Source organism: Camelus dromedarius, chromosome 5 (genome assembly GCF_036321535.1).
Source record: "Camelus dromedarius isolate mCamDro1 chromosome 5, mCamDro1.pat, whole genome shotgun sequence".
NCBI lineage: Eukaryota > Metazoa > Chordata > Mammalia > Artiodactyla > Camelidae > Camelus > Camelus dromedarius.
In genome coordinates, this window is record NC_087440.1 from 69,775,615 (window position 1) to 69,789,970 (window position 14,356).

The following is a 14,356-nucleotide window of genomic DNA, read 5'->3' on the forward strand; positions in this document are numbered from 1 at the left end:
TCCTTGAGTAGTCCAAGACTGATTTCTTCCTAGAATCACTCTGAAAAGGTGAAGTCCTAAGACTTTGCTCACTCAGAAAGTTGACTGGTTGGCCAGCTGAACATGGTTTAAGGCATTCATGACCATCTTGCAGAGACTATACCTGGGTTCACTGCTAAGAACCAGCAGCCAGCCTGCTGTGGTTGCCAAAAAGTATTCTTATACAAGCAACATTAAAATGAACTGAATTTGGGGGGTGAGAAAGGTATTCACAGCAAGGCGTATCTCAACACTAGCAGCCCCCCTGTCACATACAAACCAAGATCCTCATCATGCTCCCTGCAGATTTCTAAATCCACTCCCTTTGCACTCCAAAAACAGTAAGCTCTCCAAGAACTCTGGGATAGCTTTCTGTTAGAAGTTACACAGATTCAGTACCCTGAGTCAGAAATACTAGCCATCCCACAATTTTTGAGACAGTTTAGTACTGAGTCATTTTCAATACCACTACACGTATATGCTTTTCAAGAACCTGCCGACCACCAAAGAGATCACATTAGATCAGCCCACAAAACTGCTTCAGGGTATAAAAACAAAGGACTATCCAATTTAGTATATCTGGGGAAAGCCCTTTGCAGAGAGATCTTGTGGTCTTGGAATACGACTCATCAGATCGAGCATCAGGAATCTGAACTAGATTCTTATGGGGTGACAATGGTTCCAGAAGATTTAAAACTAATTGTGAGTAGTAATTACTATAGAGAAACTGACCTTGAGATGACATGGGCTCTTTTTAACCCTCTCCCCACTGTGATTTTTAGGACAGACTGTTTGAAAAGGGGATTGGTGAAAAAGCCTAAAAGTCACGACAATAGTTACCTCTAAAAGGGTGGGAGGAGACTTGCTCTGCAGTGCTGTTTTCTTTCTCTCCTGGACAGTGGTTACATGTGCACTTTCCCTATAATTATTTGTTAAGTTGTACATGTTTGTATGTCCTTTTTTTGGTATACATGTTCATCCCAAAATAAAAGAAAAAGAAAAAGGAATCATTCATTTTTAAATGAAAGTATTACAGGATAGTTTGAGCTCATCTATTATGCTTGAGGCTCTAAGTGAAGCCAAAGCAGAGGTAAGGAGTACTCTGGTCAAGCTGCTGGCTGGAGAACCTCTACTGTAGTCCTAAGAAAAGGGTGGCTGGGTAGAGGTCTGAGAACTTGATCTGCAGTGGCTCAGTGGTTAACAGTGCATGAGAAACTGAAAGCACCTGTGTGTGTGTGTGTGTGTGTGTGTGTGTTTAGGGAGGACACTGAGAAATATGTGATTATACGCAAATGAGAAGGATATCCATCAAAGTGCTATTACCTCTGGATGGCGAGTAACTTAACTTTTCTGGTACTTTTTTTATTTCCAAATTTTCTACACTGAGTTTCTTATGTAGTAAAACAACAACAAATTAATGTTTAAAAGACCAATGACAACAGACATCCTCTGTTTTTGTCAAACTGGTTTTTTGGAGCTGAGCACAGGCACCTGTCCCAGCCTTTGGCGGTCTGTGCAAATGAGCACTGTGGGCCTGCCCGGCAGCATGGACAGCAATCAGGGAAGGGTGAAAGGGCAAGAAGGTCCTGGCCAGGCCTGGGCTCCGGGGTACATTCTACCCCAGCTGACTCCTTTTGAAGGGATTACTGGGGAAATGCAGAAACATTTCTAAAATTTCCTTTTCCTTCCCCACCTCCAATTTAAGCCCTGAAGCATCACTTAAAGCAGTCACTTGCTCCTTAGTCCTTTTAAACATTCATTTATTTACTGTACAAAATTTTTACACTACCACTGCAACTGTCTGGCCTGTTTGCCTGGCCTGACAAATTTGCAGCAGGGCTTGGTCTCTGCTGAAGTTCTAGAAACGCGCTGACATTCTCCTTGGTGTTCACTTGGTGCCTGGTCTCCTTCAAAGACACTCAAAGGCCAGGAGGTTAGCTGGCCCCCCAAGTATCTGGGCCACAAGGGCATAAATAAAAGAACTGGACAAAATAAGAAACGTGAATAGAAAATTGCTCAAGAAGTAACAGACACTCTTCCTTCTCTCCGACATGTTGTACCTTTCCCCACAGTGGCTAGTTCCAAAGCAGGATTAGGAAAAAAGGTCAAAGAAAAAGGTCAAAAGAGCAAAGATACTTTTCAACAGAATTAGGAGAGAGTAAACTAGAAGAATAGAAAACCACAACAGTACCAAAGGGTTTTTTTGTTAAACAAAGATCCTAGGGCTAAGAACCACCACAGGACGCAGCTGTGCTGCAATGGTACCCAGGATGCTCTGAAAAGTGCTGTAACTAGAGCTTAAAATGACAGACCTAGCCAAGAAAATCAACTTAAGCTCCAGCATCAGTCTCTGGAGGGGAGAATGCAGAATCCAGAAGAGGAACAATGGCCAAAGACAGCAGAACCAGCCCACGTGCCTGCAGCTGGAAATCCCTCTATGGGCCCGAGGGGCAGCATCATGTTTCCCAAGAGGACGATGAAACCTGCCTGTACATATCCCGTGGGAAAACACTGGGGCAGGCAGCAGCACCTTGTCCTGGTCCCTGAGGAGAGCAGTGACCATGTGGCATGGAGGACCCTGGGGTATAGAGGCCCTGATGCTAGATCCTAGACCCCAAGGATGAGTGAGGTCAGCATCCATGCCAAGAAGGACAAATGACAACTGCAAAGGAGTGAGGTCAGGCAGGAAGTGTAGCAGCTCAGAAGGCATGTTCCTCATGATCCCTGGGAACAGGAGGGCTCAGACGTGCTTCCAGGAGGCCAAGGCATTGCTGCAAGTCCCGCCTCATCTCTGGACTCTTTGTACTTGCTGGTTTTGGCAATAAAGATGGCTTGTAATATTCTTAGAGTCGAATGCCCCACTGGGAATGGTAGCTTGCAGCAAAGCCTTCTTAAAAACAGAAACTTGGGAACTCGATGAAATTTTGAGTCTTGAAAATGTTTTCATTCAAATCACGAAAAAGGTTGTCGTCATCTTCCAAGAAACAGCTGCAAGTTCTCTTCAATCATCATGTAACAGTGAATCTAATCTATCTTCCTCCCTCCTTAGTTCCCCTTCCTGGTAACTGATGGAGTGACAAGAAGTGACTGGGATAACTAGGTGTTATCGTCTGACATATCTCCTCTATGTGTTCCCAGCATCCTGACCCTAAGGACCTGTGATCAGCAATTAAATTACTGATTCCTTTTCCCTTGCCTTGGGGCTGTCCAAGAACACCACGCAGAGAGAGAAGCAGGCATCAGTAGCATGTTATCTTACTGTCTTAATCACTTGCTCCAAAATTTTCTTCGGTAGAAATCTAAAGAATCCCCGGCTCTTAGCAGGTTGCATAACTTGGAGGTAAGTGGCCAGGCCCAGCCACGCCTCAGTAAAAAGAACAAACTCAGGGACAAGCATCAGTAGTCTTCAAGCCAGCCACGTGCCTAGGCATGCCCCATAACCCTAAAGGAGAATCACATTCAGCACTGGAGGCAACAGCCCAGCTATCTTTCACATTCTTAGGTCTGTCTGTTTGTCTCACTGGCTCATATTCAAGAAAAAGCTTATTAGAGATTTCTTCTTGATGGATTAATGATCATTTCTAGAAATGCTTGCAAGGAAAGCTCCTTTTCCAGTTCTGACACCTCAAAAAAAAAAAAAAGATCCTTTTGTGCTATCAGTCACTATGAGAGGTAGTCCAGTGCCACAGCCTGCGCACAAGTCCAGTGCAGAGGGACAAAACTGAAGACTGCTCACATGGGCTACTTCCTATCTGGGCTGCTTTTGGCGAGAAGCAGCAATCACCCTGCCCACAAGAAGGACTTGCTGACTTCAGGTCAAGTAGGTAGGGCCACAGAAGGGAGGTTTAAGGAGCATCAGCAGAGGAGGCTGAGCTACGCTGAGCAATACCAGCTCTCCAAGAAATCTCCCTCAGCTACTGAGGCAGCTCCCGCTACTGAGATCTTCTAGGAACCAATGGAAATTACAGCAGCATGGCCCTTTTCTTGGAACTGAGTGAGCAGCTCAGATTACGTACCTGCCAAAGTGGCCTGTAGGGGAGACGGGAAGGAAGGGGGGCGAGGGAAGGACAAGGCCTGTAGGCGACCAAATACTCCAGACACTGGGGAGCATGCAGCAGCTTCTGGCTGATGGTTATGTGTATGTGAGGGTCAGTGGTTATGTGTGTTACGTGCACCTGGATGCTCCAGAAAGCACGGGTGCCAAGTGGACGGCAGGAGAGTGGTCAGAGCATGCCAAAGCCCTCGCAGCCCTCGCTGATGGCCAGCTGCAGCATCCTGTGCACTTCTTCATATGAGTCATATGTAGGGAGGCACAGCTGGTTGAAACTGGAAGGCCAAGGAGAGAGCAGTGATTAATTCACACCATGAGAAACGCTGGCAAGGGCCAGAAACGTCATCCCCCATGACAGCATGCATCAGGCAGTCAGATACCCACCACGTGTGTGCAGTTGGTAGTGTGCTATGGGTTGGAGCGGCAATAATCTGGAATGAGGGACAGAGGGCAGCAAAGCCTCCAGGTGGTAGCTGAGAGGAGCCTGTTGTGAACTGAAGCAGACGAGCCAACTCCTCCTGTGTTAAACTGGAAACCACGGTCCAAAACCATCTCATGACCTGGCAGGGAGAGAACAAGGCTGGGGTCACACCCATGTGTAGCCTGGGATTTGACCCCTAGGGGAAGGAACAGGATATTCTGAAGTGGGGGTGGGTCCCAGTGACTGCCCACTGAGGACACAGGTAGGAATGGTTAAAGTCGACAATCTCTTTAAAAGGAACTGATATTGTCACACAGACTGGAGGGTAGTTGCTGACTGCTTGGTTCTATTTCTTTGCCTTTCCAATGTACTGCCCCTGGGGCAGTCAGCATGACAGCCCTGAGGGACCAGGGCTCCCTTCTGCCTGGACAACCACCTGCTTTTCCCACATATATCACACTTCCCCAGTTGACATGTCTGCTTCTCCAACTCCTTGACTTCTTTCTTCTGAAACTTTTCCCTTCCAACATGGCACAAATCAAACTAAAAGAAGTTTGGCTCACTTACCTTTTCTCTGAAATGCCATGAGCCACCAACAACCACTGCATGGGCTTTGAAGTCAGATACATTGATGTCCCCAGTCCCACACATCAGCAACTGGAGAAAACAGACAGGTGTTACTAGGATAGTCAGAGGGGCAAAGACCCACCATAAAGTCAAAATTACCTATGTTGATGTGCAAAATGTGGAATAAAGAAAATACCAAAAAAGAGGATAGAAGGTGAGGTCATAATGCCAGAACACCGCTTCAGGAAAATCAATTATAACCAGTGCAGTAAAAATCACACAGCTTAAAAATATATATATATATTTGCCTATGGCCTTACCTTAGACCTACTGAATTAGAATCTCTAGTGATGGGTTACAAGCTTGTGTATTTTGAAAAAGTTTCCTAAGCATTTCTGATGTGCACTCCTAATTAAGAACTGCTGCTATGGATGATTTTCAATTGAAACAAAGGACAAAATGGGAACTAAGTGTTTACTGATGGTCTGCTCTGGATGTGGCCTGGGAATGAATACCAGGGGGAAAAGCAGGCCCTTGCCCTTTGATGAAGACCCCCAGCCCCATTTATGAATTTGTTAGATGGCCTTTCCTTTTTCCCAGGATCCATCCTTCTTTTACGGATTGAATTTTTACTACGGTCCCTTCAGCCCCGCCTCTACTTGATCAGATAAATGAAAAAGAATGCCAAAAAATGAGAACATTAATGACATCAGGGTCCTAAACATCTTGTTGATGTCCTAATTTGATTCAGGATCCAGCAAGTTACTTAGCAGACTGTGAGTACTCATCCAATAGCTATAAAGAATGATACAGCCTAATCAAGAGACAAGAAAAGCCCAAATTAAGCCTGAGAAGCTTGGATCCTTCAAAAAGAAATTGCTCAACTAATGAGCAACCAAGGGCAGGATGGGGAACAACCGTGTAAGAGATAGTGTCCTTCCTCCTACTCACTTTACGAGTTGTTACAAATGCTTTGCTTCATGATTAAGCAAAATACACCAGTACCTTGTTCCTCAGCCCTCAAAATGACAGCACTAGGTGACAGGTCTATCACAAACTTCAGGCTGAGGATAGAGAGTTCATTATTCATATTTCATATCTAAAGGTACAAAATGTGGTGAAAATTGCACAAGACTTTGACTCTTGTTCTCAAAGCCAGTTCACTTAACATGAATCAAAATTGTGTAAGACCACCTGCAACTACTTTTTGTTTCCCCATTTTTAAAGAAGAAATTCCTCTCTGCAGGAAAGAGGCTCTGGGAAGTTAAAACTATTAACTTGCAGTGTATCTATCACCTGTGAGCAGCAGGTTGAAAAAATGACTTTATTTTGTTGCCTGCACCTGAAGTTCATAGAACTTCAATTTTGCTAATTATAGAAAGGTATTTACCATCTCATAGCCACATTTTGGTTGTTACGGGATGTAAAGTAAGAATATATTAACTATATAGTGCTGTAGCCCAAAGCTGTGAATATGTCATATTTCTGGTTTGCCTCCTCTTAGAATGGAGCTCCATGAGGGCAGGGACACTGTCTTATTCATTGCTAACTCCCCAGTTCCCCAAATGCACATGGCATATGAGGCACTCAATAAACAATTTCTGAACAAATAAATTCTATTATTCCCTTAAACTAACTTTAAATGTCACAGGATTTATGAAGATTGTACAGGATATCAACATTCTTCCCTATTCAACCAGTATCAATAACAGAAATGAATAATAAATAAATAAATATTATTACTCTTCATAAATAATTAGCCATTTGCTGGTTCCTTCACATTCAAATTGTTTAAAAGCTGGAGAAAGGGTCAATGCATGGAAGAGTGACAAAAGTGAAACCAACTCTTAAAAGGCTTTTCTACCACATCTCATAACAGAAGATGCAGTAAGCTGGTTCCTGTGGGCATAATAAAACACAAAGCCAGGAACAGGGGGTTCCAACTGTAAGCACTTACCTCAAGCTCATTCTCATCAAAAATAGCCAAAAGGTTCTCAGGGACCAACTCATTCAGGCCTGAAACAAAGTAGCCAAGTTAAAGCCATATCCACACCACAGATACAGGTACTTTCACCTCAAAATCAAGAGCAGACAGGATCCCACCTTTTAGGAAATGTTCCACCTCCTCTTTCACTTGACTGGCCAACCGGTATTGGGCCAGCAAATTTAAATAGAAGATTTTATTGGCATTGGTGACTGGGGTTTGAGCTCCACCTGTCATAAGTTCTACAACCTGAAAAGAGGCAGAAGACAGGGACAGGATGTGGATGGGAGTTTCTAAGATGGTATCTGCCCAGTATGTCCCACAAACACATCATTACTGAATTCCATCCCAGTCACAAGCTCCTGCTGTGCACTCAGGTTCTCAACACGCTTGGTTTTATTTAGTTACTAAGCTTCAGGGTTCCTACTGCTATTGCTGTATGCTACTCGCTACTATATCTGAAGTGGGTATCTGAGTGAGTCTTCTCTGACCTGATCAAATAAATAGTGTTGATGCAACAGGAAAATATAATGGTTCCTTGTCAGCAATATTTAACGTTTCTATGATTCAAAGTTAAACCATTACTGACCTCTTCTCTTTAACCCCTGAGCCAACTGACAATAAATAAAGCCAGACAAGTAGTGAAGAAGTCTCTTCAGGTCTCGGAAATTCTAAGATGGGCACAGCTGTTCCCTACATTCTTCTGTTTTCAGCGTGAGTCAATGGAAAAAGCCACGTCTTGATACTTGGTGACTAACTCGCTACAGGATTTCAGTCACTTACATACTTCGGCCCCCAATCTTCCTATCTGCAAAGAAAAGGCTGAACTATATAATTCTCAAACAGAATTGAAACCCTTCTCCCAATAAACAATTCCCAAGGGAGCTCTGAGGAAGCCCTGAGGTATAGCTTAAAGCCACCACCCCAGAAAACCTGTGTACAATGACCACGGTTGTCTTCACAGGTGAATGAAAGCCTCCATTTAGTTACAGCATCAGATTTTAAGGTCCCAGTGACAGCATGGTAGGGACGGAACTTTGCTCCAGCAAGGATTCTCAATGGATCTAAATATGTAAAACTTTTTTCTGTTATTATGCGCAATTCTGGATATTTTTATCTTATGTGTGTAAGCATTTCTAACTAGTAGCCTAAGAAGTAAATTACTATGATTTAGAATTCATATTAAACTCAATTAAAATCAGTACTGCCCTAGGCCTGCAGACCCTAATTCAGTATTCTATTGACTCTAGATGCCTTGCTGGGTTAGGAAGATAGGCTCCGCCCACATATGTGCAAAGGCTGACAGCTGGGATTCCCACAATGTTCACAAAGGCTATTTGATTATCAGCACCGCGCTACAGTGATGATACATTCTCAGTCACTGCTATTTTGCTTTCAATTATATGTTACTGCAACTTCATTTCATATTATTTAACTTCACAATGTAAATGAAATCACATTTGCACCAGAAATATTTTTGGCCATTAATTTTCTAATAAAACATTTAAAAATATATAAGCACAGTGTTAAAACAGGAGTCATCCATATCCCCACCCTTAATGCTGAGAGAGACACTGCCACCCCTTCCAAAGCTGCTTGTGCAGTGACATTTCACTATCACTTAGTTCTTTTTCCGCTGGTAAGAAGGAATGGGTGGGATGGATGGTTACCTGTGTCTTTGGCTCCACTCAAATAGGCCAAGACCATACAGTGTGGGATGCAATGCCCCAAAGCTGTGCTGTCCAATACGGTTGTCACTAGTCACATGTGGTTATTTACATTTAAATTAATCAAAGTAAAAAGAGAAATTCGGTTATTTGGTCACACCAGCCACATTTTGGGTGCTCAAAAGACAGTACAAATAGACAACACTTCCATCATTGCAGAAAGTTCTAGTAGACAGCCCTGCACTACAGAAGGCTGGGAACCATGGGACACACAGGCTTCAGTCCTCCTTCTCACCTTATCCAATTGACCTGATTTGTTATATTTCTCTTCTGCAAAGACCAGCTCCATCTCACTCATGTCATTGTTGAGGATGAAACAAACTTTAGATTTGTAGAATTCTGGGTCATCTGTTTCAAAGTACTAAGGAGACAGGAAAACACAGAACACAACATGACTACTCTTACCCAGCAATGGGCTTTGTCACTGTGTGGAACCACTTACCCCTTCAACCTTAAGAATAACAAGCTCAGGGTGGAGAGATTCCAGAGTTAGTGGCCAGGGGCCTTAGTAGAAAATGCACACCTAAGATGTTACCTTGTAATGCATACGCAGTCCTATGATTTGGGCCAAAAAAGAGCGAGTGAAGCGAGCTCGGACCAACTGCTTGTAGGCTCCTCCTAGAGAGGACTCATACAGACACTTGCCCACCAGTCGCCCTGCAAACTCATACATCTTTAGGCGCAGATGAGCGGGGCGATTAGGGTTGGGATGCACCTGTCAAAGAGAGAGATTAAAAGGCCCTGGGCCATTTTTCTTCAAGCTGAGTTCTGGAAAGGTCCTCCCTCCTCAACTCTATCCCAAGGGAGCAAGAATTTCAGTGTTATGATGAAAGAGCCCATCCACATGGCATCAGTCTTTTGGTAGCCACCACTGAATAATTCAAAGTGACTAAAGGATAAAGGGTAAAATTGACTTACATTAAGTTGAAGAATCTTATATTAATTTTGTGGTTTATGCATATGGAATGTAATCAGTGGATGATATTATGCCTTTTCTCTAAACTAGAACTTCTTTCAGCCGAAGTCTAGATCTTGTACAGAGTTCAACTGCTTCGGATATGTTTTGAGAAAGTGGCTTAATTATTAAAATAATAATGAGTAGAATAGCCACAGCTTTATAATGCTTTTTAGTTAAATATTCATCTGTCTGCATTTTCTCTTATTTTATAGATGAAATAATGAAGGCAGAGAGGAGGGAGGCAATCTGATTAATTCAAACTCTTATTAGTCTCTCCCTTATAATCCACATTCCCCATCCCCGCCCTTTGGGGAAGTCACAGACTCACTAATGCTTGGTTGGTGTCACTGAATCGGGTGAAGAGCTGATTGGTGGTATCAAACAATGCTTTGCAGATTAGCTCAAACCATTCCCGGCGAGGCCCTCCCCAGTCCAGAGCTGAAAAGTATAAAATAAAGTGACTCAAGCCTACCATCTCTTATCACTTTTGTTCATTTATTCATCATTCTACACTTCCTCCATTCCACCACCTTAGTGCCCTCCATTCCAGTCCACCTCAACTATAAATCCCACCCCTTTCTGTGGGATTAAAGTTATTCTCATCACTAAGCTAATGCCCCCTAGTGTGGAAACACAGAAGATTGGAGATCCCAGGAAACACATTTCTCTTGGTCCTACAAAGGTTACTCTGCCCTTCTGCTTCAAACTCTTAGAGCTCCCCCTCCAAGTCCCTGTATGTCGGTGCTCTGTAAGTTCTACCAAGCCATCGAGCCAGTAAACACCACCCTTTTCTTGAGTCATGACTTCTTTTTCTCTCAGAAAAAAAGCTGGGGTGGCAGGGGAGGGGGCGAGTATGTGTAGGAGGTTGTTTTTATTTTCTGTGTATGGGCGGGTAAGGAGGAGGGGAGGAGTGGGAAGGAGAGTTAAAAAAGATGAGTATAAAATTTCAAAATTGACCTTCTTCATCCTGAAAAACCACTTCAAAGTTCTTGCTCCAATCTGAGATGGAGAAATTCCGAGTGGCTTTCAAAGACTGAAAAGTAGTGAAAAAAAGAAATGATCAGAACACTGGCTGGTATCTCTTGGGTGTTAAAGACAAAAACACAGGAACATTGCCCACTGTCAATGTAACTAAACACTAGTGCTTGGAGGCAATATATTACTCATGAATAAGCTTTAATAATACCGTCTTCTATTCAAAAAGCACATATCTCCAGAAGAAATTAATATTAAAAAATCTTAAAATATTAAAAATCTATTCATATTTATACCATTGACTTATTGGGAAGCTGAAGTTTGGTTTTAATCCTAATTTTATTAATGAGAAAACTCTTAAATAAAGAAACAAAAATGGCTCAAATCAGTAAGCTATCAGCAAGAGAACCAAGGAGTCTTGTTTTTCAGTAAAGTACAGTCTATCCACTAGACGTCTTTATCCACAAGGCTAGGTTCAGACAGGGAGCCATGCCACAAGAAAGTGGCTGAGAAAAGGAGTTTCCACTCATACCTACCAGAGCCAAACATCACAAACACTTTCTGGACAGGGACCAAAGCCTTCTCATTCTCAAGGAATGTAAGGACTATGCCAGTGTCTGTGCAGTGGAGACAGACACACATCAGGTATTCCTTTCCATCAGACCAGAGTGACAACAAAAACCATTTCCTGTTAATCCAACAAGAGCTCCTCTATTCCTGGGATTCAGTAACAAGAACTTTCTTCTACAACAGCTTAACACCTGCCCTACCTCAGAGTTCCGTAAGATTGTTCAGGAACTAGTTCAGTACAGATTTTTAAAGCCAATGTGTCAACTAGTCTCTCCTCTCATTAACATCTCTCCAAAAAATCTGCCCCAAGCTCAGTATAACCAAACACACAGAATAGTCTTTAATATGTTTAAAGAAGAGAGAGATTTGGGTTTCATAAAAAAGATAACCTATAGAATATAACCAAATATCAAAGAGCTTTCTATTTGGAAAATTTTGACAACCATTGATGGGGATGAAACTTTACGCACCGATTCCAACAAGGCATGTCTGCTGACCTTCAGGGTGACTTTGGAATGTGGTCTTTTCATATGTACCTGCCGAAGTTCTCGCTGGAAAAAGTTCACCTTGTCCTGAAAGGTCTCGGAGCCTCCTGAGGAGCAGCAAAAGCCATCGTGATTACACCTCATTACAGGATATCTATGCAGGCCACCTCTACACACTCAGGCCCCCAGGGTCTCCAGGGTCTCTGTCTTCCCCACTGGAATTCCTGTCCAGCCTCACCTATGTTCTTATGAAGTGAGCGGATGAACGTGGCTGCGAGGATGTTCCTTTCCTTACAGCTGAGCTCCACAGGAGGTTGAATGCCATCATCCACCACCAATGTGAGGAGCTTATGGACAGGGTCAGGGCCGAGGTATGAAAACTAACAAAGGGGGAAGAAAAAGGAGTTAATCTACAAAGCCTTCAAATCCAGCAAAAACCCCTCACATCCCTAGCCCTTCTGCACCAACTAACAAAAACAACTTAAGCCTGTTTTCTCAAAGTACCTACCAGGAATACATCTCATTGTTTTTTTTTACCTCAGTGCTCTATGATTCAAATTCTATTTTAAATTATTTGAGTCACAGAGACTACTTTTAGTAAAGATCAGAGGCAATGCTACAGACTCTCCAACGTAAAGTATAAGAAGGGTGAGAGAAATAAAGATATATAAAATAACAAATGACTGCCGGAATAGGTTGGACAAACTGGCTGGAGGAAGGTGATTTGCCTTTAGATTCCAAAAGCTCAGAAAAGTTAAAAAAAAATTTTTTTTAAGTAGATGAGAATACTGGTGTTGAAAGAGTTAGCTTTGGTATGGGGAAACCAAGCTCAGGTCACAGATACCAACACCCTCTTCATTAACTTAGTCCTAGGGGCAAAAGATAATGGTTGAAGTATTATTCTGACTTGCTACTAATTGTTATTTCTGTAGGCATGTGTTCTCCTAGAACTATATTCTTCATTCTGGTTCACGAGGAGGTAACAACTCCTCCTTTATTTGGCAATAAACCCTGTGTGCACAATGAGAACTTCCAGAAACACCAAAAGCCTTTCTAGGAAAAAAGAGAAGGCTGGGATGTTGGAGGTAGAAGCCTGCTCTGCATGAACGGGGTCTAAGGTTCAACTTACTTTTGTTCCTGGGCACACTCGGAAGGTATAAAGGCGCCAGGGAATGATTTTCAGGTAGAACTCCTTCACTGAGAATTGCTGGAGGACCAACATATAGAAAATAAAGTGAATGGTAAATAAAGAGGCTCAATCTATTGTAATTCAAATATCAGCCCCTATCTACATGTTTCACGATAACCTTTTCCCCTATAGACAAAGAGGATAATTTAGTCAGTACTGAAATCAAATAAATAACATCAACTCTATCTTAAAATAGGGAAATTAAAAATATTACTCTTACAATACAATTTCATAATCTTAATACTCAAGTTTGCTACCATTTCTAAATATCTGAGGTCAGGTTTTCACTTTATAAGTAGAGAACGTTTCACCTAGAAACAATCAAAATCTCCTTCTGCTTAGCCGGATGCTGCTCAGAGAGACTTCTTCCAAGTCAGTGCACAGGGAACACCAGTGACCCATACCCAATGCATTAGCCCTATTTCAATAGCACCAAGGATTTCCTGGGGAAGAAGAGGTGTGGGATGGGAGGAGTCTCATTTAAAAAATCCATAAAAATCCCTTATGTAAGAATAAAAAGAGGTCTCTTGTCATTTACAAAAAAGGAAAACATAATGCAATAATTTTTCAATCTAAAAAAAAAAACCCCATTATCTGAACATCTATTAGGTCAGATTTTTTTTCTTGATTTTTAAAAAACTCTTCATTAAAGAAAATTTCAAACACATACCAAAGAAAACAGTAGAATGAAGCCATCACCAGCTTCAACAATTACTAATTTGTAGCTGATCCTGTTTTATCTCTACCTCACCATTTCCCTCATTACCATTCCCCCAGGCCAAATTAAGGCTAGATCTTTAAATGATGAATGGCACATAGCAAAGCGTTCTGAAGTAGAACAGAATTAGAACTCAGTTTTGGTTATGAGATTAAAAGAATGTAATGAGATGTTTCAAGAGTCTCATTTTTTCTGAGGTCTGAACGAATAAACAATATACAAATATTAAAAAAAGAAAATCCCTAACACAAAGCGCCTCTTAGCTCCAGGGCCTTGGGAAGTTCACCTCCTTGTCTCTGCCAAAAATCTCTCTATTCCAATCCTGTTCCCTGATGATGACATCCATTTATTGCGGTTTCACAAATCACAGAATGAAAGATCAAATTGTTCTGAATAGTACAAGGGGCTAACAGTCATTTTTACACTAGTGAGGAATTTTTAATGGTTAAAAGTAGTTTTCTTTAAAACTCTGAGAGCCATGCCTTGAAAATGCATCCCAGAAGCAAACAGCAGAGTGCCACAGGTGCTCTCAAGCACAAGGCACACAGACTCCCCAGACAGAGGTGTAACCTAGCCCAAACCGAACATGCAGCAGAAGAGCAGGCACAACCTTCTGCTCAACTTTAGGCAGCCCCTCTTAGTATCCTAGAAACCCTACGAGTCAGTGATCTCGCCCTGATTCTCAGACTGTTG

General features: G+C 42.3%; 1 protein-coding gene across 5 annotated transcripts in view; it reads right to left on the minus strand.

Moving 5' to 3' along the window:
• Nucleotides 1–1,761: 1,761 nt before the first annotated feature.
• Nucleotides 1,762–14,356, minus strand: part of AREL1 (apoptosis resistant E3 ubiquitin protein ligase 1) — a 38,938-nt gene continuing 26,343 nt past the window's right edge. For all 5 annotated transcript variants that reach the window (XM_010976500.3, XM_010976502.3, XM_031454047.2 and 2 more), the window contains 12 exons: nucleotides 12,886–12,963; nucleotides 11,995–12,136; nucleotides 11,742–11,863; nucleotides 10,684–10,759; nucleotides 10,055–10,164; nucleotides 9,304–9,483; nucleotides 9,004–9,129; nucleotides 7,161–7,290; nucleotides 7,015–7,073; nucleotides 5,058–5,147; nucleotides 4,454–4,629; nucleotides 1,762–4,344 (listed from right to left, as the gene is read on the minus strand). In XM_010976500.3, coding sequence (XP_010974802.1) covers nucleotides 4,242–4,344; nucleotides 4,454–4,629; nucleotides 5,058–5,147; nucleotides 7,015–7,073; nucleotides 7,161–7,290; nucleotides 9,004–9,129; nucleotides 9,304–9,483; nucleotides 10,055–10,164; nucleotides 10,684–10,759; nucleotides 11,742–11,863; nucleotides 11,995–12,136; nucleotides 12,886–12,963 — 1,392 coding nt within the window. In that variant the 3' untranslated portion in view covers nucleotides 1,762–4,241. The remainder of the gene's footprint in view (nucleotides 4,345–4,453; nucleotides 4,630–5,057; nucleotides 5,148–7,014; nucleotides 7,074–7,160; nucleotides 7,291–9,003; nucleotides 9,130–9,303; nucleotides 9,484–10,054; nucleotides 10,165–10,683; nucleotides 10,760–11,741; nucleotides 11,864–11,994; nucleotides 12,137–12,885; nucleotides 12,964–14,356) is intronic.